Here is a 27,980-nt window from a genome sequence, read left to right on the forward strand (position 1 = left end):
CTGAAAAAAATTTAAAAGTTAGCTGGGTATGGTGGTATGCCCCTGTAGTCCCAGCTACTTGGGAAGCTAAGGTGGAAGGATCACTTGATCTCAGGAGGAATACCTGAGCCATGGTTGTGCCACTGCACTCCTAGGTGACAGAGCAAGACCCTATCTCAAAGAAAAATAATAATAATAATAAAGTAACACGACTTTTGCGGCTGTACAAAATATTTAAAACCTCAAGTATTCACCCTAGATACAGTTATTATCTAAGCATTTTATCTCATCCATCTTAATAATTGGAAATATGAAACCTAGATCTTTCTTCCTACGTTACTTTTGGGAAATCTGTTAACATTTTTGAGCCTTACTTTTCCTGTTTGTGAAATGAAGGGTGTGGGGATGAGAGAGATGACATTGTTAGATGGATTAAATAAAATAATATATATATAGTGGCCAATAAAGAGCTTGGCACACAATGGGATGCCAAACAGATGTTAAAATTTGGTACTCATAGGTTTTAGAATTAGATGTTTAACAGATGCTATTATTACAATTCTTCATTTTCCAAAGGCTGTGCCTTTTGTATTCTTGTGTAATTACCCCCTGGAAAGCCTTGAGTAAAGATACCAGATGTAATGTAATTTCATTAATGAAGGACAGTAAAATAGCATAGATTATAACAAGAAGACAAAACTGAAGAGTTCATTCCAGAAACTACCTGGAGTAGTGAATAGAGGATGGCAGAACCAAGCAACCTGGTTTTTAATTCTGTCATTTACTGGATATTGTGACATTGAGCAAGTGGCTTAATGTTTCCATCTCATTTATAAAATGAGCTTAATAATCCCTCTCTGTTTCTGTTTTGTTTTTGATGATTTGAGATAGCATTTCTAAAGCTTAGTACAGTATCTGGCGCTTAAGCATTCAATACAAAGAAGCTATTTTTAAAATAGTGTTATTTGCATCTAAAATAAAGACAACACAGACTTCAAAATTGAATCTTACATTTGGATTCTGGCTTAAATGAATTGCTAATGTTTATTAAAATCAGCCTCAGAAATAAGTCAGGGTATTATATAATTAAAATGAAGAGTTAGTCGAATAGAATATGTTTGTAAATGTACACTTTGGTAGAAACCAGATGTTTTTTCATAGATAATTATATTAACTACTTCTGTTTTTTATATAGTACAGGGATTACACTAAAGGTAAAGTAAAAGAAATGTAAGACACTATCTCCTCCTTTTAGTTGATTGGTAGACAAGACACGCACATTAAAATATTAGACAATACATTCAATATTTTGCTACATAGAACATTATAGTTAATAACGCTGGAGAAGAGGAAAGTCATTGCTTTCTGGAAACTTAGCCAGAGTCCTGTAGAAGTGGGATTGAACAGGATTTGATAAGAGGACAACTAAATAATTGTCTTTCTAGAAAATAGGGTTGTTAGAAGGGGTAAAAGAAGGGCAAGGAATAGCATGAAACAGACTGGATATCAGGAAAATGGTGTGATTTTGTGATGAGACTGACCTTGCTAGTGTGTAAATTCTTACTGGGACAGATTTGCTTAGGAAAGCTGAATCTTAAGTTATGGAAAGCATCAAAAACAGACCTAGGACAGGGGTCAGAGGTTGAGAATCATGTTGATTCAAAGCAGTTCGTTTGTGTTAGAATAGGAAGACATGAGAAGTATGAAACAGAATGGAACTTACCATATGAACTAAGTACCTTTTTGAAACTGAGATGGGAGGAAGGTTATGACTTCTGCGAAGTTACACAGCTCGCCAGAAGGCAACACCTTATTCAGGAATACACAGGACTTCCTCAATAAATTATCCTTGAATGATTGAAAATGCATTTTTCATTATAAACATGTAAACTATTTTAAACAAGCATCTCACCTTTAATAATATGTCCTTTTAATAAGAGAATTCAAGATTATGTACTCTTTAAGAAAAAGTGTTTTATTCATCTTCAAACCATCATACTGCCTAGTACATAGCTACTTAATAAAATATCTATTAGAAAAATTGATGAATGCACAGAACTGTTTCATTCATACCCCTTGCAGACATTTTTGTTGAGTGCCTACCGAAGTGAGAGAAGTCAGTTTAATTTGGTGACTAAAAAGTTACTTATATCTTAAAGAAAATGCCTTAAGTAGGTTGGGGTGGGAATGGACTATGGGAAATCGAAGAACTATTTACTCATGAAAAAAAGGAGCACAAGAGAGATCAGTCTTTTAAAAGTTTTGACGTTATAAAACGGACAGTGTTTTTTTTTCTGAGACAGAGTCTCATTCTGTTGCCCAGGCTGGAGTGCAGTGGCGTGATCTTGGCTCACAGCAACCTCCGCCTCCCGGATTCAAGTGATTATTGTGCCTCAGCATCCCAAGTAGCTTGTATTACAGGTGCCCACCACCACGCCCAGCTGATTTTTGTATTTTTAGTAGAGACATGGTTTTGCCGTGTTGGCCAAGCTGGTCTTGAACTCCTGACCTCAGGTGATCCACCCACCTCGGTCTTCCAAAGTGCTGGGATTACAGGCGTGAGCCACTATGCCCGGCCAAAAGTTTAACATTTGTTTGTTTGAGTTAGGCCGTATTTTTAAGTTTAGAAAAATCTGGCCGGGTGCAGTGGCTCACTTGGGAGGCTGAGGCAGAAGAATGGTGTGAACCTGGGAGGCGGAGCTTGCAATGAGCCAAGATCATGCCACTGCACTCCAGCCTGGGCAACACAGCGAGACTCTGTCTCAAGAAAAAAAAAAAAGCATAATGTAGAAAAAGATATTTGGCACAAAAAGCAGAGACAAATGATTAAAAAAAAAAAAAGCTTTTGAAATTATAGGAACTAATGGGTTCAAAGAAAGGGGAAATGTTATCTTAGGAAAATGTTACCCTAGGAAGAAGACATGCTTCCTTCTCCAAGGAAGGAAGGGAAGATGTGTAAATATCGGGGAAAAAAATAGAGAAGACTGATCAAAAATGGAAAGAGGTTGTAATTCTTCAGGTTTTTAAATGAGAGGTGGGGATGATATTTTTAGTCCAAAAGTTTCTACATTAAAGATGTATAAAATAAGAACTAACACATATATTTAGGAAAGGGATTACTTTCAATTTGTTTAAGAACTAAATTTGTATCACCATTTTGCATTTTTAATTCAATTAGGTACTTCCATTCAACCAACCCTTGGTGCCAATGGTGTGATATTAGACAACCAGCCTATAGTCAAAAAAAGGCGAGGAAGGAGGAAGAATGTAGAAGGTGTTGACATCTTCTTTTTTAACAGAAGTAAACCACCTAATCATGTAAGTAAAGCAGTACTTGAAAACTGATCCTTGGGTTCAAAATTCAATCCTAGTAAATATACATATTGTTGTTTTGTGAATGTTTTATAGACTATTAATAAGGAAATTAGAAGTATGCCATATAGTTTTACATGATATCTTAGAATCTTAGCACTGTCCAAGAGTGATAAAAATTTTAAGTTTAAAAGATTTAGCAGAATTTTTAGCAACAACTTATTTTTTCTCTTCAAAAATAATTGCTTTATTGAACCAGTATTAGAATGATAAAGTATGGAAATAAAGATTCCATTTGGTGTTTTTTTACAGGTTTCTTTAGGCTTAACCTCCTCACAGATCTCCACAGGGATAAATCCAGCACTATCCTATACTCAGCCTCAAGGAATTTCTGATACAGAAAGTCCAGTTCCAGTTATTAATCTTAAAGATGGAACAAGACTTGCAGGAGATGATGCACCAAAGAGAAAGGATTTGGAAAAATGGCTTAAGGAGCACCCAGGTTATGTGGAAGATTTGGGAGCTTTTATTCCTGTAGGTGACACCTTAAAACTCTTGTTATATTTTATTGCTATGAATTGTCAGATCTATCACGATGAAGCGTAAATTCTCATCCACTTATGCTAAATATGTGCTCTGCCTAAGACCTAGGAGAATTAGCAGGAAAAAATAATTACCATCCTTCCCATGATACAATACAATGTTATTTTCCGTTTTTCCATTCTGCATTCAATGAGTATTTAATAATAAAAATTACTTCCAATATAGAGAACTATGTTAGACCCAGTGAAGGTTGCTAAGGTACAAAACTTCCAATCCTTTCTCGAGCAGTTTATTTTAAAATAATAATGATTATAGTAAACGTGTATTGAAACTTAACTATGTACCTGCAGTTATGCTGACATACTTATGCACACAACGTGCATTACCTCATTTAACACAATAACTTGATTATGTGGCATTGTTATAACTGTTTTTTGATTTTTTGAGACACAGTCTCGCATTGTCACCCAGGCTGGAGTGCAGTGACATGATCTTGGCTCACTTCAACCTCTGCCTCCCGGATGCAAGTGATTCTCCCACCTCAGTCTCCCGAGTAGCTGGGACCACATGCCCAGCACACCACCATGCCCAGCTAACTTTTGTATTTTTCGTAGAGACATGGTTTCACCATGTTGGCCAGGCTGGTCTCAAACTCCTGGCCTCAAGCAATCCACCTGCCTCAGCCTCCCAAAGTGCTAGGAACACAGGCATGAACCACTGCACCCAGCCTATAACTGTTTTTTAAATGAAATTAAAACACTAAAGTTGTAAGTAAATTGTCCAAGTCCACTCAGCAAACAAACTCTTAAATCCAGAGTCCAAACTACTCCTCTTAAGCTCTTCTTCAAGCTATGAGTATATCTTCTATGCCTCTCCAGATGCACAGTGAGTTTATGTTAATCAAAGATGAGGCTGGGCATGGTGGCTCATGGCCGTAATCCTAGCACTTTGGGAGGCCAAAATGGGCAAATCACTTGAGTTCAGGAGTTTGAGAACAGCCTGGTCACATCTGTTGTGACCAAAAATTAACATCGTTAATTTTTTCAATTTTTATTTTGTAGAGACAGGCTCTCACTATCTTGCTCAGGCTGGTCTCAAACTCCTGGCTCAAGCGATCCTCCCACCTCAACCTCACAAAGTGTTGAGATTACAGGTGTGAGCCACCACACCTGGCTAAATATTGCAATTCTAAAAATAATGGGAATCCTGAGTTGAACACTGTAACTTCTTAACATGTTGAAGATAACATTCATTTATTTATTCAGTTAACAATTTTTTATTGAGTGATTACAATGTACCACTTACTATTTTAAAAGATTGAGGATATAGCAGTAAACAATATAAAATCTTTGCCCTTACACCTATACTCTAGACTCTGAAGAATTGCCATACCTTTCTCTTTATCACTGCAAAAGGGCCTTTATTAACTTTTTAACTTTGTATATCCATTCATCATTTTACCTGCAAATATTTTATCATAATATTTTATATTACTTTATTGTAAAGACTTTGAAAACATATTCTTAAGGGCAGCATTTGTTCCTCTAAAGATTATAAGATGTAACTTGTCGGCTTTCCCAAGGAAAAGCATTTTCCTATGTAAAAATCACCTTACATTAATGATTTCTTGGATCTCACACTCTGTTGTAATATTTCTGTAGCTAAATAATTACAACATGGTGGAGAGTATACTATAATAAAGGTATGTATAAAGTCTCATGGGAACAGATGTAAGAAAAATTAACTCTGCCTAGGCAGAGTAGTTTCTGAAGAAAGATAAAGAAAATAGAGCTGATATTCGTCTGGTGGATGAAAAAAGAGTAAGTAGGCATTGACCAGGTTAACACAAGAGGAGGATGTTAACACAAGAGGAGGATGTTCTAGGCAATATAGAATTACTAAGAAGATGGCCAGGTGTGGTGGCTCACGCCTGTAATCCTAGCACTTTGCGAGGCTGAGGCGGGCAGATCACCTGAGGTCAGGAGTTCAAGACCAACCTGGCCAACATGGTACCCCATCTCTACTAAAAATACAAAAATCAGCTGGGCATGGTGGCGGGTGCCTGTAGTCCAGCTGCTCGAGAGGCTGAGGCAGGAGAATCTCTTGAACTGGGAGGCAGAGGTTGCCGGGAGCCAAGAGCAAAACTCCATCTCAAAAAAAAAAAAAAAAGAAAAGAGGATATGACTGTAAGGCATATTCATAAAACAGTGATTAGTTTAATATTCCAGAGTATGTGGAGGAGTGAGTAGGGTAATAGTAAATGAACAATGAACAGAAGAGGTGAATTGAATAGGTTCAGGCCATGATGGGACTGGTATGCTAAGCTGAAGAATTCGAGCGTTGGTTTCCTGAAAATATTTTTAATTGGCTGGAAATACCTGCAAACATTAAGCCCTGTTTTGTTAATAGTTATATAGAGAAGTAGCATGGTTTGATGGGATGAGTTTTAATTTTTATTGCTAGATATGAGTTGTTGGGTTTTTGTTTGTTTTTGTTTTGAGATAGGGCCTCACTTTGTGCCCAGGCTGGAGTGCGGTGGCACATTCATGGCTCACTGTAGCCTTAACCTCCCATGCCCAAGCAGTCCTCCCATCTCAGCCCCCACAAATACTTGGGACTGTAGGCATACACCACCATGGCCAGCTAATTTTTTGATTTTTTGTAGAGACAGGGTCTCGGCATATTGCCCAGGCTTAACTTTTTTAACGTATAATTTGAAGAAAAGATTGATGTGATACTTTTTATTAAAATAATGTTTGGCCAGGCGCGGTGGCTCACATCTGTAATCCCAGCACTTTGGGAGTCCAGGACTGGAGGATAGCTTGAGCCCAGGAGTTCAAGATCAGCCTGGGCAACGTGGCAAAACTTTCATCTCTACAAAAAATAAAAAAAATTAGCCAGGCATGGTGGCAAACACCTGCGGTCCCAGCGACTTGAGAGACTGAGGTGGGAGGATCACTTGAGCCTGGGATGTCAAGGCTACAGTGAGCTGTGATCACACCACTATTCTCCAGCCTGGGCAACAGAGCAAGACCCTGTCTCAAAAAAATTAAATAAAAAAGATTAGATATTTTTAAAATGTAAATAACCAAAAGGTAAATGCTATTAAATTACTCGGATCAGCTCATTTAACATCTTGAATTGTTTTGCACAGTTAAAGACTTTAAAGATATGTCTTTATCTATATATTTTAGAGAATGCAGCTTCATGAGGGAAGGCCCAAACAAAAAAGACACCGTTGCAGAAACCCCAATAAACTAGATGTGAATAGTCTCACTGGAGAAGAACGTGTTCAACTGATTAACAGAAGAAATGCTAGAAAGGTATTTTAATGTTTTTTTCTTAATGTTTTTTATTGATTCAATATTTAAGAGATCTCCAGAACACTATTTCATTATTCAGTAGTGTTTTCTAACAGACCTGGAAATGAGTTGAATCTCAGATTCTGAGGGAAGACATGCAGTATGATTTTATGCAGTCTAATTTCAAATCTCACTTCATTAGCTAAGCTATTACATGAAATAAGCAAGTCATTTAACACATCTGTGCCTAAGCAGTGCCATTGCATATAGTTTTACACTCATACAAGGGTACTACATCAAAAGCAGTCATTCTTACCAGGGGTAGTTTCACCTCTCAAGGAATATTTGGCAGTGTCTGGAGACATCTTTGGTAACCACAAGGAGAGGATACTACTGGTATCTAGTGGGTAGAAGCCAGAGATGCTGCTAAACCTCCTACAGTACATAGGACAACCCCCACAATACTAATTCACAATGTCTGTACTGTAAAAGTTGAGAAATTCTCATCTAAGAAGACACCATTCACATAGCCGTCATACATTTATTTATTTATCACTGCAGTTTTCTGTCAGATGACCTTAACGTGTCTTTTTCTATCAAAATCAGCATATTACACAATTTCTCATTGATGAAAACAGAATATCTTAAAGGTACCTTGTAGACTAATGCCACCTTTGTGGCTTATCTTCTTTTACTGAATGATGAATAGAGTGGAGATTTTTCAGAAATAGACTTACATAGATTTCTTGTTTTATGTTTGGATTAATATATTTCTCTTTTACCTCACAAAATAAACAATAGAAACTTGTGACACGTTTTGTATATGTATAGCTTTGACACACTTTTTTTATTCCGATGAGCAAGCAACAAATAGGAAAGAAAAAATGGCGTCAGTGTAAGAACATCACATTTCTCATTGCATTATTTTTCTCATACACTAAATTACCTTACACAGGTCTGGTTCTGATTTACCGTCTGTTAAATGCACTCACTGCTAGGATAAAAATACCCAAAAAATTTGAATTTCTCATAAGAAATATTGGAATTAGAAGAAAACTATTTTAAAATAACAGTTGTTTTAATATTGTTGGGTACACCAACTCTTTAAAGTTAATGTTAATTTTTCCCACAATTTCGTAGAGATAGCGTATTCAGCTTTATGTTAGTATTTTAAAGTATAGCATACATGTCTTAAGGAAAGAACAAGGTGACATTTCAGTAGCATGTTACCTAATTTTGTGCTTGTGTAGATTTTGTTACAAATCCTTCTACTTCATCTTATACCAAAAATTCACATTGCTAAATATTATGAATGAGTTTGGCTAGCCAATTTTAAGGAAATGAAACAGTTTGAATTTTTACTTGTTAGGTTTGATATTAAACATTCTAAATTTTATTTTTAATTGTTGTAATTTCATGAGAGGTTTGTTCATGTTCCTTAATTTGTAGAGTTCCTAATTGTCTTGAGTCTCTCGGGTACAGGCTTAAGGATTGATGAGTTATTAAGGAAAAGAATCTACCTGCTAAATCCCCATAAACCCCCAAGAGGGCCTCCATTTTCAGTAGAAGCTTAATGAAGGAGATAATAAAAAAGAGAAGACAACAGAATTACAGAGACTAAGTAAATATACTTATTTCCTTAAATGTACTTATTTAAATATACTTATTTAAATAAATAAATAAATATAAGGAGCTGGGGGTGTGGTGGTACACACCTGTAGTCCCAGCCGTAGGAAGCTCAGGAGGGATGATTGCTTGAGCCCAGGAGCTCAAGGCTGCAGTGAACTATGATCACGCCACTGCATTCCAGCCTGGGCAACAGAGTGAGACCTTAAAAAAAGTGAGTGAGTGAGTCTCTTTAAAAAAAAAGAAGAAAGAAATACCATATAAGAATACTTATGTCGGGTGCAGTGCTCGGGCCTGTAATGACAGCACTTTGGGAGGCCAAGGTGGGTGGATCACCTGAGGTCAGGAGTTCAAGACCAGCCTGGTCCAACATGGTGAAACCCCATCTCTACTAAAAATACAAAAATTAGCCAGGCATGGTGGTGGGCACCTATAATCCCAGCTACTCAGGAGGCTGAGGCAGGAGAATTGCTTGAACTTGAAAGGTGGAGGTTGCAGTGAGCCGAGATCATGCCACTGCACTCCAGCCTGAGCGACAGAGTAAGACTCTGTCTCAAAAAACAAAGAAATACTTGTAGGTAATATAACTGATCATATTAAACCCTGTCTGTATCCTATCAAGATACAGTATTTAATCATTCAAAGTGGTATAGAAGAAGAAATTATTCAAGAAATATCTTTAGTCTCTAAAGGGACATTAAATTGGTAGGTAAAAATCATTTCTCCAAATGTAATGTTTTTAATTTAAATTTCAGAATACTATTTTGTCTCAGTGTCATATTACATTTTTTCCAAATTATTTACTTATGATTGGTTAATTATATCATACTTCACATATGAAAGATATGTATAATTTTATACTTTTAGGGTATCAATATATATATAATCGATAACAGTATTGGTTTTTGAGACCTAGGTTTGTATCCTGGCTCTAACTTGTACTAGCTAACTTTAGGCAAGTTATATAAATTCTCTGAAGCTCAGTTCCTTCATTTGAAAAACAGAAATAATACTATCTCCAAAGAAGGTAGTGAGAACTAAAATAAATTACACATTTAAAGTACTTAGCACAATACTTGGCATATAATAACTTACATTTATTATGTGACAGGCATTATGCTAAGGCACTTGAATTGTCTCATTTTATCTTTATAAAACCCTATGAGGGAAGTATTATTGTTATCCCCATTTTACAGATCAGAAAATTGAGGCTGAAAGAGATTTACTGATTTGCTCAAGTTCACATAGCTGGTAAGTCTAACTCTAGAGGGTGTACTTTTAACTAGGCTATATTGCCTATCTAGCATGGTAGTTATTCATTTTACTGTTCTAGTTATTCTACTTAAAACATTTAAAATTTACATTATCACATATTTATATATTACATCAGTAGTCCATATGGGTCGTGGTGGCCCTTTTTAATATAATCATAAAGATTATCTAAGGTGGTTCAAAAAATATGTATTTTAAGGAAATAAACTCTAGAGCATAGAATAAAAGCAAGCAAGAGTTTTCTGTGTAATAGTGTTTTAGTATTTAACAATCTGTTTCTAATTTACAGGTTGGAGGTGCATTTGCTCCCCCTTTGAAAGATTTATGTAGATTCCTAAAAGAAAATTCAGAATATGGAGTAGCTCCTGAATGGGGAGATGTTGTTAAGCAATCTGTGAGTATTTTATGAATACTAACTTATACATTATTTTCAAATTAGGTGCCACTCAATTATATCTTAGATTAATTGTAATTAATAAAATATTCCATGAACTTGTGACAACATTTTTCAGTTCTCAATTTTTATTTTGCAGTACATGTTGCAAATTTCTCAGATGCTTCTCAGGTTAGAACAGAGAATCAATAAATAATTATTTGTTTTTACATTAACCTCTAAGATACCATTTGAATGATGCCACAAAGAGTAATCAAATATATGAGCAAATATGTAAGGATAATTGAGAATAAACTAATAGTTCATTAAGATTCTGGAAAACTGTGCAATTTTTTTAATTTTTTTTTTTTTTTAGACAGGATCTCTCTCTGTTGCCCAGGCTGGAGTGCAGTGGCGCAATCTTGGCTCACTTCAACCTTTGCCTCCTGGGTTCAAGTGATTCTTATACCTCAGCCTCCCAAGTAACTGGGACAACAGGTGCCACCAACACACCCGGCTAATTTTTGTATTTTTAGTAGAGATGATATTTCGCCATGTTGGCCAGGCTGGTCTTGAACCCCTGGCCTCAAGTGATCCACCCACCTCAGCCTCCCACAGTGCTAGGATTACAGGCCTGAGCCACCATTCCCAGCCTAGGCAACTATTTTAAAAATTATATCTTAGGCCTAGTACAGTGGCTCACCCCTGTAATTCCAGCACTTTGGGAGGCCAAGGCGGGTGGATCACCTGAGGTCAGGAGTTCAAGACCAGCTGGCCAACACAGAGAAACCCCGTCTCTACTAAAAATACAAAAATTAGCCAGGCATGGTGTTGTGCACCTGTAGTCCCACCTGAGGCTGAGGCAGGACAATCACTTGAACCCGGGAGACAGAGGTTGCAGTGAGCCAATATCGCACCACTGCATTCCAGCTTGGGCAACAGAGGCAAGACTCCATCTAAAAAATAAATAAATAAAATAAATTAGATCTTAGAAGAACATCTAAAAGGAGTAAAAGTTCACAGTATATTAAAAGCAGCAGTATTTAAGCTCTTGGGATAGTAAAGCCTACACATATGCTAATGGTCAATAATTAATAGATATTATTCTTACAGCTGTCCAAATGGAAAGGGCAGGCTATAAAACTAAGTTCGGTGTGATTCTACTTTTTTTGTTTCAGAAAGGGAGGTGGGGGGAATTATAGAATGTGTATAATTGCACAAGGGAAAAATAGAACACATACTGAAATGTTAGCCATGGTTATCTCTGAATGATGAGTTGATGATTTTTTTGTTGTTATTGTGTTTTCTGCAATGAACCCTGATGCCTTTGTAAAGAGAAAAAATAAGTTGATTCAATTCAAAACAAAATTAAACAATAGTCAAATGAGTCTTGTCTTAAACCACTATCTAGAACTGCACTGTCACAAACAGTAGCCCCTCAGTAGCCACAAATAGGCACATGTGGCTGTTGAGCACTTGAAATGTGAATTAACTGTAAAATACACAGTGGTTTTGGATTTTGAAGACTTTGTTGGAAAAAAAGAATGTAAAGTATCTCAATTTTTATAGATTACATATTGAAGTGACAATATTTGGATTATGTTCTATTAAATAGACTGTGTTACTAAAACTAATGTCACCTATTTCTATTTTACATATTTTAAATGTGGCTCCTATAAAATTTTAAGTTACCTATGTGGCTTACATTATATTTCTATTAGATAGTGCTGGTCCAGGCATTCTAAACTCCTAAAACTTCTAAGAGTTCTGGGACCCAGAAAATCATGGGAGAATTACATGAAAGTAGCATAGATTGTTCTCTGTTGTCCTGGACTTTATGGTTCCCAATCTGCAAGTGCTACTGCAGGTGATCTTACCCCCTTTGAGTATCCTTTTGAGCATGGCCCTATCTCCTTTATTCCCAAAGTGGCAGCAAAATAATCCATATGAAGCATCTTACTTTAACCTTTCACTTCCTCTATTCCTTCTTTATTGTTCTTTCCAATTAGAAGGGAGCCACTTCTTTGGTCTTCTAGAACAAATGATGATGTGAAACATGTAAGGGTTATGGAAGTATCCATGAAACAATTTTTTTGAACCTTATATTTTCTAGAATTATACTACAATCTTATGTTTTACAGGATGGAGGAAGGCTAAAGACCTCTTTAGTCACTTATTCTGTGATAAAATGAAAAGTGGAAGAGCTGTTTGAAGCTACCACTTATATAGAATTAGGTTATTGCTATTATAATTGATTATTTAATATCAGTACAGAATAAATTTACAAATAATTGCCTATTTTTCATGGTTATTTGTATGATAAGCTAATAGCTCTTTATTTTATTCTCATGTAGGGATTATTAATGAATGTATTTTTCTTCCAGGGATTTCTTCCAGAAAGCATGTATGAACGTATTCTCACTGGTCCCGTGGTGAGAGAGGAAGTAAGCAGGCGGGGGAGACGGCCTAAAAGTGGAATTGCAAAGGCCACAGCAGCAGCAGCAGCTGCTGCATCTGCCACCAGTGTTTCAGGCAATCCTTTGTTAGCCAATGGATTACTTCCAGGTGTGGATCTCACAACTCTTCAGGCCTTACAACAAAACCTACAAAACTTGCAGTCACTGCAAGTAACTGCAGGGTTGATGGGAATGCCTACTGGCCTTTCTTCTGGAGGAGAAGCTAAAAACATGGCTGCTATGTTCCCCATGCTGCTGTCAGGAATGGCTGGATTACCAAATCTATTGGGCATGGGAGGACTCCTGACAAAGCCTACGGAATCTGGGACAGAAGACAAAAAGGGAAGTGACTCTAAGGAGTCAGAAGGAAAAAAAGAAAGGACAGAGAGCCAAAGTTCAGAGAATGGTGGAGAAAACTCTGTGTCAAGTTCTCCTTCCACGTCCTCTACTGCTGCATTAAATACAGCTGCAGCTGCCAACCCATTAGCTCTTAACCCACTATTACTATCTAATATACTTTATCCAGGGATGCTTCTCACTCCAGGCCTTAATCTTCATATTCCAACTTTGTCCCAGTCCAATACTTTTGATGTACAAAACAAAAACAAAAACAGTGACTTAGGCTCGTCTAAGTCTGTAGAAGCAAAGGAAGAAGATTCCAGAATTAAAGATCAGGAAGACAAAGGAGGAACTGAACCAAGTCCTCTCAATGAAAACAGCACAGATGAGGGTTCAGAGAAAGCTGATGCTTCATCTGGATCTGATAGTACATCATCGTCATCTGAGGATTCAGATTCTAGTAATGAAGACTGATTCCCAGACTCTGCACTTAAAATATGAACTGATTTTGGATTTTTTCTTTAATAGTTAATTGTAAATACCCCAGTGTTGAGTGCATCAATAACTTACTGACCGAACATTTCAGTTATTTGTTTAGAAGTGCAAACTGCTTTCAGAGACATTTTGCATGTAATATTTCTTAAGATTCATAAGTTTCTGAACTCGTATGTACTATCAAATACATAAAGGTGTAAAATTACAACAAAAGGCATTATAATTTTGTTGGGGGTTAATTTTATGAAAATTATGCTCAATAAGAGTTGTATATTTAATATATTTGCAGTGAACACAGAATACTTTATGCATATTACTGATTTAATTTGAATATAGTTTTACAGCCTCCTTGACACCTATAATTTACAGATCAAAACTCAGCAATAATTTGGGCAGCTAATGAATGTCATGAAAGCTGTAGAATCTACATCACCATCCATTGCTTTAATTACATGAAAATGCTCTAGTGTTGTGATGCACTGCTGATGTTTCCAATTCAGGTACAAGTATGTTTTAAAGAAGAAATAAGTTTCCCAATCAGCCAATTTAACTGGCTACCTGTTACCTCAGCTGAGTTAGTTTAGGAAGTTTACATTCGTTTCTAATTCTATACTTGTTTTCAGGGGTTTTTTAAACACATCCTATATATCATGTTAATCTGGCAAGAAATATGACTTGCTTTTTGCTGAGCTTAATTCAGATATCAGTAAAATTAAGTCATAAAATAATCATGTGTCATGTGACTTTGGCACCCTATAGACATACTTATACTTAGTTTTAACTTTTCAAAGTTTGGCCTCCTATTAGAAATAATCATGTCTCAGATGAGTAATGTCTGTTTCCAGGGTTCAGAAAAGGCAAACTCATGAAATGCCACTGAAAAGAACTTTCAACACAGCATACTTCATGTAAAAGAAATTGTTTGTTTGCTTTCTTTGTGTAGATTTCTATTTGTGTTTTATGTCATGGAAATATTCCAGAATTAACAGATAATAGTGGTAAAGTAATATGCAGATAGTCTAAATTCATTTTGAGTTTCTAGGTGTAAGCAGACTAAATGTTGCCCAGAATCAGTGTTGGGTTATCAGTTTATATTAAATATACTGAGTTGCCCATTTTGAAAATGCACTTTGAATAATCTCAAAAAGATGTACAAGTTATACCTACAAACCACAAAAGTGAAGCCCAAGGCTTCTGTTCAATTTCATAGAATCCTTTACCATGTAAAATTTGTCTGATATTTGATTTGTGATACAATTTCTCCTGCTAAAGCTGCTATTATTCTGACAAGGTAGAGGTCCAGGTTCACCTTCATATATCATACATATTTAAAACAATTAGTACTGAATTGGACATAAAAATATTGACATTCTAAGGAGAGATATATGTTAGCATTTTTCTGGTACTCAAATAAGTTAGTGGTAAAGTCTGCAAGGGCATAAATTTAGGGGGAAAAAGTATCCCAGTTCTCTCCTGCAGAAAAAATACTTTCAGTATGTTTTGATAGAACTGTTGCTTTGTCATGAGTTAAGCAATTGTATCAGGTTTTCCAAGACCTTTACCAGTAAATTATGTTTCTGTATGTAAAATAACCCCTTATTAGAGAGACAGTGTTATATGTATTTACAAAATTATATAAGTTCCATTGGGATTGTATTGATTTTGTATTTTCCCAAAATAGTACTTTGAATTGATAGTCCTTTATGCAATGTCTTAGCAATAGTCTCTATAATGCCCATCCAGGAGAAGTGGGTAGTAATTCTTCATCATGAAAATGATATATTACATATTTAGTATCTTCCCTTTGCAGTATTGCACTTTTGTTTAACTAGAATACACCTATGAGATAGCCAAAGTTTTTCAAACACAGTTAACTTAGTTTGCCAGTGGAGTATTTCAACACCAACCACATTTCCCTTCCTCCCTTTAATTCTACCCACATGATCTTTATTCCTTCCTTTCCCCAATTAAAAAAAAAAAAAAAAGGAAAAAAAAATCTCTAGATCTTGTCACTAAAATCTAATTTATATCAAATTTATGAGAGAAAGTATTTTCCTAATTATGGTCAAATAAATTTGGTTAACATCCTAGTGATTCTCTTTCTATGTAATAAGGCAATTACAGTTTTCAAAGCATTAAGTCTAACATAACTTTAAACATTCTCTTAGGTTTCAAGACACTTCTATTTAATATTCATTGGGGAAAAGTTGTCCAGCTATCAGCTAAGAAAACACATGCAAATATGGTTGTGTAAAGTTAAGGGTTATAAGGAAAAAAAAAAAATCAGTAGAATTACATAATACTAAAGTTGCAGTTGAAAGGATATCCAAGTATGTGTTGGTAGTTACTAAAGGAATTATAGCTGTTATTGCCTTGTATTTATAGACCTTGTTTCAGGTTTTATGATTCAAGTCTTAGTCCAATCTTTCTTTTGGACATTTGCAATATTTACCAGTTGTGTTTTGTGTAGTCTAAATTTGCTTTCTGTAGTTGAGCAAACGTCTTAAAAAGTCATTTGTAATTTATTAAATTACTTTCTATGATGTTCTATAGAGCAAATGGAAGTTTAATTATTTTTTATTAAACATATTCTTTGACTACCCATGATGTCAGCCTCTGTACATGAGAATACTTTTTAAAATTGAATTTTATATAGAATTTATCTTATTCCAGTTATGAAAGACACCATAGTTGTAAATCTTTAAAAGGAAAATGTACCTTGGAAGAATTTTTAAAACAAAAATTGGCTATAATTTTATCCACAGTATCTTAAATGCTGTCAATTTTTCATTTTGATTTAATTTTATTAATATTGTTCACTGTTGATATTGGTGGTTGCAAAAAAAGAAAAAGCTGCTTCTTGGGCATTCAAATTATTAAACCTCAATTTTGCAGCCCAATCTCAACCTCATGCTGAACATTAAGTATTATTTTCTTAAGTTTTTGGACTTTTAAAAAATTCAGAAGTACTCCGAGATACACCTCACCTCTTTAAAGAAGTCCATTTTGGAAATCAATAATTATTTTTTTCCCTTAGTCTTAAGAGTGTTTCCTAACTCATTGCCATTGTTGGTAGTGTCCTTTGTAAACATTAAAGAAAATAGTTTTTCCTCTTATTTACAAAACTAAAACAGTGGAGTCTCATACTTATTTAACCTGAACACATTCAACTACACTTTAATGTTTAGAAAACCTTTTCTTCATTTTTGTACAACATAACATATAAACACAAACCAACTGCTTCATACTAGTACTCACCCAGAGGAACAGTAGTCTGTTCCAGTGTTGGAGGAAGAATTGCCTATGTTGGACGTTTTTGAGAAGAGATACAATGTATAAAATGATGTATTCTGTGTTTTGTGAGCTATGTGAGAGAAAAGAGTGGTTTTTTTTTTTTTTTTAAAGACAAGGTCTTGCTCTGCCTCACCTAGGGTGGAGTGCAGTGGTGCGATCACAGCCCACTGCATCCTTGACCTGTTGGTCTCAAGCAATCCTCCCACCTCAGCCTCCTGAGTAGCTGAGAATACAGCATGCATCACCACAGCCAGCTAATTTTTCTATTTTTTGTAGAGATGGGGTTTTGCCATGTTCCCCAGGCTGATCTCAAACTCCTGGGCTCAAGCAGTCCACCCATCTCGGCCTCCCAAAGTGCTGGGATTACAGGCATGAGCCACCACACCCAGCCAAGTATGATTTTTGACTACACATAATATTCACTTTATACAATAAACTTAGAACTTAATCTCTACATAAGTTATTTATTTTAAAATTCAGAAAAGTACAAAAATATTTAAATCATCCATAAACTAAAACTACCCAGAGATAAACATTGTCAGTAATATATTCAATCTTCTGTATATCTATGTTATTTACATGTAGTGGGTTGAGTAGTGTCATTTAGAAGCTAATGTCAACCTAGAACCTCAGAATGTGGCCTTACTTTGGAAATCGGGTCTTGGCAAATGTAATTAGTTGTAGTCATGCGGGATTAGGATGGGCCCTAAATCCAATGACTAGTGTCCTTAGAAGAGCAGAAGATACTCAGAAACACTGGGAAGGCAGCTTTGTGATAAAGGAGACCAGAGGGATGTTCCTACAACTAGGGAACACCAAGGATTGCCAGCAACCACCGGAAGCTAGGAGAGAGGTAAGAAGCATTCTCCATAGCTTCCAGAAAGAACCAATCTTGCCAACAACTTGATTTGGTTTCTAACCTGAACTGTAAGAATAAATTTCCGTTGTTTTAAGTCACCTAGTTTGTGGTAATTTGTCAGGGCAGCCCTAGGAAACTGATAGCTTTTTACATATTAACTCAATGTTTCATGCTACATAATTTCTACCTGCTGTAGGCTTTGAAAAAGAAGAAAAAAAAACTTGGTGCACTGCCTTTAACATACTGACCTATGTCAAATAAGAATCCTGCAATGTAATTTTTAATACACAATATTAAATCATACAGATGTAATTTATTTAATCATTACTTTAAAATGGACATTTGGGTTTATGTAGACATTTTTGCATCCATCCCTAAATAATTTGCTTAATTCCTAGAACTGAAAATACTTCTCTGTTTTTAAGGATTTCAGCTTATGTTGCCACGTTTATAATGAAGCTACTAGTAGCTATTTATACTAACATTAGAAGCATACATTTTTTGCATGCCCACTTACTCCCAAATCTTTACCAATGCTGTGTATTGTCTTTTTAAATAATCTTTGCCAAATTAATAGGCATAAATTACATTTTGATCTTTAAAATTAACTTACTGTTCTTTTTTCTTAGCTAAAAAAAAGACATGCATATTATAAAAAATCCAAGGGGAGAGGGGAAGCACAAAGTAAAACCCCCATAATGCTGAAATTCAGAGATAATCATTAACCTTTGGGTAATTTTTCTTTGCATATATATAATATATATTTTAATAACAATGGAGTTATACCGTACATACTATTTGTAACCTACTTTTTTCATTGACTATATCATGACTATCTTTCCATGTCATTGAAGAATCTTCCACAACATTATTAAGGGCTTTCTAATATTCCAATATATAGATGTCTTATAATTTAATACCCAATTATTAAACATTTAGATATATAATATTTCAGTTTGGGGCTATTAATAAGGTGTTTGTAGTTAAATATTTGCATATATTTATGACTCTTTCATTAAATATTTAGGCAGGAAATAGTTGTGTTTAAGTCTTAGAACCAGTAAGATTGTTCTATTTTATACCTCAACAGCAAAGCGAACAGGATATGTAGGATGCCTGCATTTATAATTAATTTAAATATACATTATGAATTATTCAGCTCATGTATATCATATATATGCATGATATATCCCAGGCATTTTTTTCCTGTTTTGCATATTATGCAAACAGTAGATATAAGAAAACTGACTTTACTAATACCAGATAAACAGACTTTAAAACAAAAGAAAATTGCTGGAAATAAACATTTTATAATGACAGAAAAGGCCAATCTACCAGGAAAATATCACAATTATAAACATATATGTACCTAACAACAAAGCTGCACAATTCATGAAGCAAAAACTAACACAGTTGAAAGAAGAAATATACAATAAAACAAGAATAGTTGGAGACTTCAATATATCCTTTATATAATGGATAACATAACTTTCAATAATGGATAGAGCAACTAGGCAAAATGTCAACAAGAAAACAGAAGACTTGAACAACACTTAAACCACCTAAACCTAAAAGACATCTATTAAGCATTCCACTTAATAATAAAGGAATAGACATTTTTCTAAAGCACACATGGAACATTTTTTAGGATGGACCATATGAAAGACTATAAAACAAATCTGAAATGTAAAAGGTTGAATCATACAAAGTATGTTTTCCAAGCACAATAGAATAAAATTAGAACTCAATAATGAAGCTTAGAAATTCACAATTATGTGGAAATTAAACAATGTACTCTTGAATAACAAGTGGGTCAAAGAAGAAATCTCAGTGGAAATTAGAAAACATCTTGAGAAGAATTAAAACAACATTGCAAAACATGAGATGCAACCAAAGCAGTGCACAGTGGGAAATCTATGTTAAGGGAAAAAGTCTCAAATCAACCTGACTTTCCACCTTAAGAAACTACAAAAAGAAGATCAATCTAAACACAAAACAAGCCAAAGTAAGGACACAATAAAGAGTTGAACAGTAATTAAACAGAGAATAGAAAAACAATAGAGAAAATAATAACAAAAGTTGATCATTTTTGAAAAAATCAATGCTATGGTTTGACTGTGTTCCTCAAATTCCTATGTCGATTGGAGGTGAGGCCTTTGGAAAGTAACTAGGATTAGATAAGGTCATCAGGATGGGGCCCCCATGATGGGACTGATGGGTTTATAAGACCAGAGAGACCTAAGCTGACATGTTCTTGCCCTCTTGCCATGTTATGAAGCAACAAGAAGACCCTGATCAGATGCCAGTGTGATGCTCTTAAACTTCCCAGCCTCCACACCTACAAGACATAAATTTCTTTTGTTATAAATTAACCATTCTGTGGTATTTTGTATAGTAACAGAAAATGGACTAAGGTAATCAACAAATTGACAAAACTTCAGACTGATCAACAATAAGAAAAGACTCAAATTACTTGAATCAAAAATGAAAGAAGAGACATTCCTACTGACCTTACAGGAACATAAAGGATCATGAGGGAGTATTATGAACAAGTGAATGCCAACAGATTAGATAACCTAAATGAAATGAACAAATTCCTAGAAAGACGCTAATGAAACTAAGTCAAAAAGAAATACAAAGTCTGAATAGAATTACAATAAGTAAAGAGATTTAATTACTAATTAAAAGCAAGCTTCCCTTGAACCTTTTGTAGTTCATAAGCATGATGATTGGGTGTTCACACATATATGTGAGATGTGACCCCTTGAACCTTGTTACCACGTGGGCACATTACCCATCTGACATGAAAAAAAGCAGCTTCCCTTAAAGAAAATCTGTGGCTTCACTGGAGAAAAAGTGAACACCTATTCACAAGCTCCTCTAAAAAAAAGAAACAGGAAGTGCTCCCCCACTTGTTTTATGAGGTCAATATTACCCTGATACCAAAAGTAGACAAAGACATTGCAAAACAACTGCTGTCCAACATTCCTTGGCTATAGGCTCAAACAAAATGCCGGCAAACTGAATCCAGCAGCATATGAAAAGGACTATACATCACAGCCAAGCTGGATTTATTCAAGAAATGCAAGGTTGATCGATGTATGAGAATTAATCAATGTGATATTAATAGAACAGAAAACACACATGATTACCTCAACAGACGCAGAAAAATAATTCACAAAATCCGGTACCCTTTCATGATTAAAAAATAGAAAAAAAATTCAACAACTAGAATTAGAAGACAATTTCCTCAACCTGATAAAAGACATCTATGTAAAATCCACAACAAATAACCATCCTTAATGGTGAAAGACTGAATATTTTCTCCTAAGTCAAGAACAAGACAAAGATGTTCAATCCTGCTACCTTTATTCAACATTATTTTGAAAGTTCTGCCCAGGACAATAAGGCAAGGAAAAGAAAAAAAGACATGCAGATGGGAAAAGGAAGTAAAAATATCTCTGTTTCAGATGATATGATCTTGTATATAGAAAATCTTAAGGAATGTACTAAAAAAACAGAAAACATTATTACTAGAGAACTAATAAACAAGCTTAGCAAGGTTGCTGAATATTACAGCAATATACAAATATCCATCATATTCCCAGCTGGCTTCTTTGCAGAAATTGACCATTGTATCCTAAAATTCACATGGAAATACAAGGGACTCAGAAATAGACAAAACAATTTTTTAAAAAGAACAAAGTTGGAGTAGTCACACTTCCTGATTTCAAAACTTACTGCAAAGACACAGTAATCAAGACAGTATGGTGTGGGAACTGATATAAACAAATGGATTAATGGAACAGAAATAAGAGTTTAGAAATAAACCCTTCACATTTATGGTTGGTTGATTTTTCTTCCAGCCTTACTGAGGTATAATTGACAAATAAAAATTGTATGTATTTAAAAGTGGATGGCCGGGCACAGTGGCTCACACCTGTAATCCCAGCACTTTGGGAGGCCGAGGCGGGTGGATCACGAGATCAAGAGATGGGGACCATCCTGGCTAACACGGTGAAACCCCATCTCTAGTAAAAATACAAAAAATTAGCCGGGTGTGGAGGCAGGCGCCTATGGTCCCAGCTACTCGTAGTCCCAGCTACTCAGGAGGCTGAGGCAGGAGAATGGCATGAACCCAGGAGGTGAAGCTTGCAGTGAGCCAAGATCACGCCACTGCACTCCAGCCTGGGCGACAGAGCCAGACTCTGTCTCAAAAAAAAAAAAAAAAAAAAAAAAAAGTGCATGTTGTGTCTTTTTTGACTTTTTTTTTTTTTTTTTGAGACAGAGTCTCACTCTCACCCAGACTGGAGTGCAGTAATGCAGTCATAACTCACTGCAGCCTCAAATTCCTGGGCTCAAGCAATTCTTCTTCAGCCTCCGAAGTAGCTAGGACTACATACATGCAACACCATGTCTGCCTAATTAAAAAATATATGTGTGTGTGTGTGTGTGTGTATATGTATGCGTGTGCACGTGTGTGTGTGTGTGTGTGTGTGTATATATATTAGAGACGAGGTCTTGGTTCTTGCTGTGTTGCCCAGGCTGGTCTTGTACTCCTGGCTTCAAGCAATCCTCTTCCTCAGCCTTCCAAAGCTCTGGGATTACAGGCGTGAACCACCACATCCAGCTGATCATGTTGTTTTGATATGTGCCGTGAAATGATTGCCACAATCAAGCAAGCTAACATATCCATCTAACATAGTTACCGTGTGTGTGTGTTAATGCTTAAGATTTACTCTCAACAAATTTCAAATATGCAGTATAGTATTACTGACTGTGGTTATTACGTTGTACATTTGATCTCCACAACTTATTCATCCTGTGTAACTGAAACTTTGTACCATTTGAATGGGCAGTTGATCTTTGAAAGGAGTGCCAAGAAAATTCAGTGGGAAGATGCCAGGTGCAGTGGCTCACGCCTGTAATCCCAGCACTTTGGGAGGCCAAAGCGGGCTGATCACGAGGTCAGGAAATCGAGACCATCCTGGCTAAAGTGGTGAAAACCCGTCTACTAAAAATACAAAAAGAAATTAGCTGGGCGTGGTGGCGGGCGCCTGTAGTCCCAGCTACTCAGGAGACTGAGGCAGGAGAATGGCGTGAACCTGGGAGGAGGAGCTTGCAGTGAGCCGATCTCGAGCCACTGCACTCCAGCCTGGGAGACAGAGCGAGACTCCGGCTCACACACACACAAAAAAAACTCTTAGAAGAAAGCATAGGAATAATCTTTGTGACCTTGAATTATGCAAAAGCTTCTTAGACTTGACATTAAAAGCACAAGCAATAAAAGAAAAAATAAACATCAAAATTAATATATTTAGTGCCTCAAAGGGCACCTTCAAGAAAGAGAAGGCTGACGCGGTGGCACATGCCTGTAATCTCAGTACTTTAGGAGGCCAAGGCAGGAAAATTTGCTTGAGCCCGGAAGTTCAAGACCAGCCTGGGCAACAGAGAGAGACTCCAAATCTACAAAAATAATAATAAGTAAAAAGAAAGAGAACAAACAACCCACAGAACTGGAGAAAATATCTGTAAATCATGTATCTGATAAGTAACTTGTATCCAGAACATATAAAGAACTCTTACAACTCAAAAATAAAGATAAAAACTCAATTGTAAAAGGAGCAATGGATTTGAACAGACATTTCTCCAAAGATATACAAATAACCAATATGCACATGAAAAGATCCTCAATGTTATTGGCCATTATGTGAATGCAAAAAAAACTAAAATGAGATACCACTTCACGCCCCTTAGGATGGCCAGCGTTAAAGAGACACTAACAAGTATTAGTGAGAAAGTGGACAAATTACAGTTCTCACACATTGCAGGAGGGAACGTACAAAGGCATGGCCCCAGTCTATGGCTATACCACCCTGAACATGCCGGATCTCATCTGATCTCAGAAGCTAAGCAGGGTGGGGCCTGGTTAGTACTTGGATGGAAGACTGCCTGGGAATACCAGGTGCTGTAGGCTTAAAGGAAAAAAAAGAAAAAAAGAAACAGAAGAGACAAAGGGAACTGTTTTCCATTTGGAAAACAGTTTTGTGATTCCTCAAACTATTAACCATGGTGTTGTCACCTATGGCTCAGCAATTCTATTCCTAATATGTACTGAAAGAAATGAAACCATGTTCACATGAAAACTTGTAGACAAATATTTGTAGCGGTATTACTCAGAATAGCCCAAAAGTAGAAACAACCCACATGTCCATCAACAGATGAATAAATGAGATGTGTGGTCTATCCATACAATGGAATATTTAACCATAAAAAGGAAGGAGGGACTGACATATGTTGCAACAGAGATAAACGTTGAAAACATTATTCTAAGTGAACAAAGTTGAAACAGAGCCCCTTGAAATTTCAGCACCCCAACATTTTTAGTGACTGAAATAATGAAAATTCTCATAGGCCCTTGCTTGCTTACACAAAAGTCAGCATCCCTTGTTCCCACAATATAATTATCATATAAACTGCTGATGTGCTGTTTCTTTGTCAAGCAGAAGATAACACCAGGGTCATGACAAAATTTTTCAGAAGAAAGGGGCAGGCGCCGTGGCTCACGCCTGTAATTCCAGTACTTTGGGAGGCTGAGGCAGGCGGATCACCTGAGGTCAGGAGTTTGAGACCAGCCCGGCAAACATGGTGAAACTATGTCTCTACTAAAAATACATAAATTAGCCAGGTGTGGTGGTGGGCGCCTGTAATCCCAGCTACCCGGGAGGCTGAGGCACGAGAATCGCCTGAACCTGGTTGCAGTGAGCCAAGATCGCACCATTGCACTCCAGCTTGGGTGACAGAGCTAGACTCCATCCTCTCCCCAAAAAAAGAAAAGAAAAAAGAAAAAACGAAAGAACAAAATCATGTCCTTTACTGCAACATGGATGCAGGTGGAGGCCATTATGGTAAGTGAATCAATGCAGAAAGAGAAAATTAAATACTGCATGTTCTCAATTATAAGTGGGTGCTAAACATTGGGCACTCGTGAACATAAAGCTGGCAACAAAATGAACATAAAGATGGCAACACTGGGGCTTCTACGGGGGGAGGGAGGAAAGGAGACAGGAGTTGAAAAACTACTGAGTACTATGCTCGGTACCTGGGTGACAGGATCATTCATACCCTAAACCTCAGTATCATGCAATATACTCATATAACAAACCTGCACATGTATCCCCTGAATCTAAAATTAAACTTGAAACTATTTTATTTTATTTTATTTTGCAGAAGGAATGAACGTCCTTTAAGGACGTTGTAACCAGCTGCTGCAACCCAGAAATCTGCTTATTCAAGGTGTTATCTGAGGCTGAAGAAACGCAGACTTCCCCTTCCCGAGTCCAAGTGATCTCATTGTTCAGTTCCCACCTATGAGTGAGAACATGCGGTGTTTGGTTTTCTATTCTTGCGATAGTTTGCTGAGAATGATGGTTTCCAGCTGCATCCATGTCCCTACAAAGGACACAAACTCATCCTTTTTGATGGCTGCATAGTATTCCATGGTGTATATATGCCACATTTTCTTAATCCAGTCTGTCACTGATGGACATTTGGGTTGATTCCAAGTCTTTGCTATTGTGAATAGTGCCGCAATAAACATATGTGTGCATGTGTCTTTATAGCAGCATGATTTATAATCCTTTGGGTATATACCCAGTAATGGGATGGCTGGGTCATATGGTACTTCTAGTTCTAGATCCTTGAGGAATCACCATACTGTTTTCCATAATGGTTGAACTAGTTTACAATCCCACCAACAGTGTAAAAGTGTTCCTATTTCTCCACATCCTCTCCAGCACCTGTTGTTTCCTGACTTTTTAATGATCGCCATTCTAACTGGTGTGAGATGGTATCTCATTGTGGTTTTGATGGTGCTGACGAGTTGATGGGTGCAGCACAGCAACAGGGCACAAGTATACATATGTAACAAACCTGCACGTTATGCACATGTACCCTAGAACTTAAAGTACAATCATAAAAAATAATTTAAAAAAATAAAAATAGGCCGGGCGCGGTGGCTCAAGCCTGTAATCCTAGCACTTTGGGAGGCCGAGACGGGCGGATCACGAGGTCAGAAGATCGAGACCATCCTGGCTAACACGGTGAAACCCCGTCTCTACTAAAAAATACAAAAAACTAGCCGGGCAAGGTGGCGGGCGCCTGTAGTCCCAGCTACTCGGGAGGCTGAGGCAGGAGAATGGTGTAAACCCGGGAGGCGGAGCTTGCAGTGAGCTGAGATCCGGCCACTGCACTCCAGCCCGGGCAACAGAGCCAGACTCCGTCTCAAAAAAAATAAATAAATAAATAAAAATAAAAATAAAAATAAAATAAAAATCATAACAAATTGAATAAAGGCAAAAAAAAAAAAAAAGAAACGCAGACTTTTCCCCCTCAGTTCCTTGAAACTCCCCCTACCTTACTCGCTAGCCACATAAAAACTACCTGCTTTTCATTCTTGATAGACAGAATTGAGAGAGTCTGCTTTTCCACCTTCTTGCTTTAGCCAAATCAAACAAACCTTTCTCTCTCTCCAAGCACCTGTGTGTCAGTGTTTGGCATCAACTGCACGCCACGCACACAAGCCTGAACTTGGGGTTCTATTTCAAGGTCAGTCACAAAAGATCACATACGATTCCATTTATATAAACTGTCTGTAATAGGTGAATCTATAAAGATAGAAAGGAGATTAGTGGTTGTCTAAGACTGGGGACATTCACATGTAACTGCTAATGGTTACAGATTTCCTTTTTTTTCTTTTAAAGACAGGGACCCATTCTGTCACCCAGGCTGGAGTGCAGTTGTGCTGTCACTCACTGTAACCTTGAACTCCTGAGCTCAAGCAATCCTTCTACCTCAGTCTCCCAAAATGTTGAGATTACAGGCATGAGCCAACGCACTTGGCCTTGAATTGTACATTTTAAATGAGTAAATTGTATGGTACATGGATTATATCTCTAAAAAGGTTGTTTTAATAAGTTAACAAAACTAAAACCTATGAAACCTACGAACTCAAGGTAAAAAATGTTAAACTCGGCCAAGCATGGTGGCTCACACCTGCAACCCCAGCACTTTGGGAGGCTGAGGCAGACAGATCACTTGAGGTCAGGAGTTCAAGACCAGCCTGGCCAACATGGTGAAACCCTGCCTCTATAAAAAAAAAAAAATACAAAAATGAGCGAGGCATGGTGGCATGCACCTGTAATCCCAGCTACTCAGGAGGCTGAGGCACAAGAATTGCTTGAACCCAGGAATTGAAGGTTGCAGTGAGCCAAGATCACACCACTGCACTCCAGCCTGGCAGAGCAAGACTCTGTCTTAAAAAAAAAAAAAAAAATTAAACTGTAGTCTTAATAAAAACTCACACTTTCAAACATCATAGCTCTATCACATTCCTGGTGTCCACGGAGCACCTACTGAGGTAAAGACGCCTCTGTCCCTTCTGTGTACCCGTTTTGCTACCCAATGAGTCTTAGACAGTAGCAGCTTCTGCCACTAAGAGCAATCTCAGGGAATAAGAGGAAAAGAAAGAGTTCTGGACCCTCCTTTCTTCCTCTGTGCATTCACTCCCAAGGTGATCTCATCCAGTCTTTGGTATTAAATCCATCTATACAAGGACACTCTGAAAGGTATGTCTCATCCTGGACCTCCATCTCAACTCCAGACTAGTATATTTATTACCTGACATCTCCATTAAGATGTCCAAAAGATATCTTGAATTTCACAGGCTCAGAACTAGCCTCTTGATTACTGCCCCCCATATTTCAGTTACTCAGACCTAACATCCTCATCACCCTTGGGCCTCTCTCACTCCTCATATCCAAGCCATCAACAAGTCCTGCTAGTTCTGTACTTCTATTTTTTGGATTAAGGAGGTGGATTGTTCATATGCATGTAATTTTGCATCCTCACAAATTTCACTAAATTGCTGTAAAGGGAATTTTTTTTTAAGGGCAAACCATCTGTACAAGGAGAACAAGAGAAAGAAAATTACAGAATGTCAGAAACTCAGGCCAGGCATGGTGGCTCACACCTGTAATCCCAGCACTTTGGGAGGCCAAGGTGGGTGAATTACTTGAGCCCAGGAATTCCAGACCAGCCTGGGCAACATAGTGAAACCCTGTCTCTACAAA

The 27,980-nt window shown here is 36.8% G+C and overlaps 1 protein-coding gene and 2 non-coding genes across 9 annotated transcripts in view; all 3 read left to right on the plus strand.

The window, feature by feature from the left end:
- The window catches only part of CHD9 (chromodomain helicase DNA binding protein 9), a 274,510-nt gene extending 258,206 nt beyond the window's left edge, over positions 1–16,304 (plus strand). For all 7 annotated transcript variants that reach the window (XM_025370142.1, XM_025370141.1, XM_025370138.1 and 4 more), the window contains 5 exons: positions 3,158–3,297; positions 3,604–3,825; positions 7,029–7,157; positions 10,324–10,428; positions 12,792–16,304. In XM_025370142.1, coding sequence (XP_025225927.1) covers positions 3,158–3,297; positions 3,604–3,825; positions 7,029–7,157; positions 10,324–10,428; positions 12,792–13,676 — 1,481 coding nt within the window. In that variant the 3' untranslated portion in view covers positions 13,677–16,304. The remainder of the gene's footprint in view (positions 1–3,157; positions 3,298–3,603; positions 3,826–7,028; positions 7,158–10,323; positions 10,429–12,791) is intronic.
- A 4,247-nt stretch (positions 16,305–20,551) lies between these two features.
- On the plus strand, positions 20,552–20,654 carry LOC112614886. Its single transcript, XR_003117186.1, has one exon. It is a non-coding gene; the product is annotated as a small nucleolar RNA U13 (small nucleolar RNA).
- Positions 20,655–23,708: 3,054 nt separating this feature from the next.
- LOC112614845 lies at positions 23,709–23,827 on the plus strand. The gene has a single exon (XR_003117156.1). It is a non-coding gene; the product is annotated as a 5S ribosomal RNA (ribosomal RNA).
- The last annotated feature ends 4,153 nt before the right edge of the window (positions 23,828–27,980 follow it).

This window comes from Theropithecus gelada, chromosome 20 (assembly GCF_003255815.1).
Source record: "Theropithecus gelada isolate Dixy chromosome 20, Tgel_1.0, whole genome shotgun sequence".
In the NCBI taxonomy this organism is placed as follows: Eukaryota; Metazoa; Chordata; class Mammalia; order Primates; family Cercopithecidae; genus Theropithecus; species Theropithecus gelada.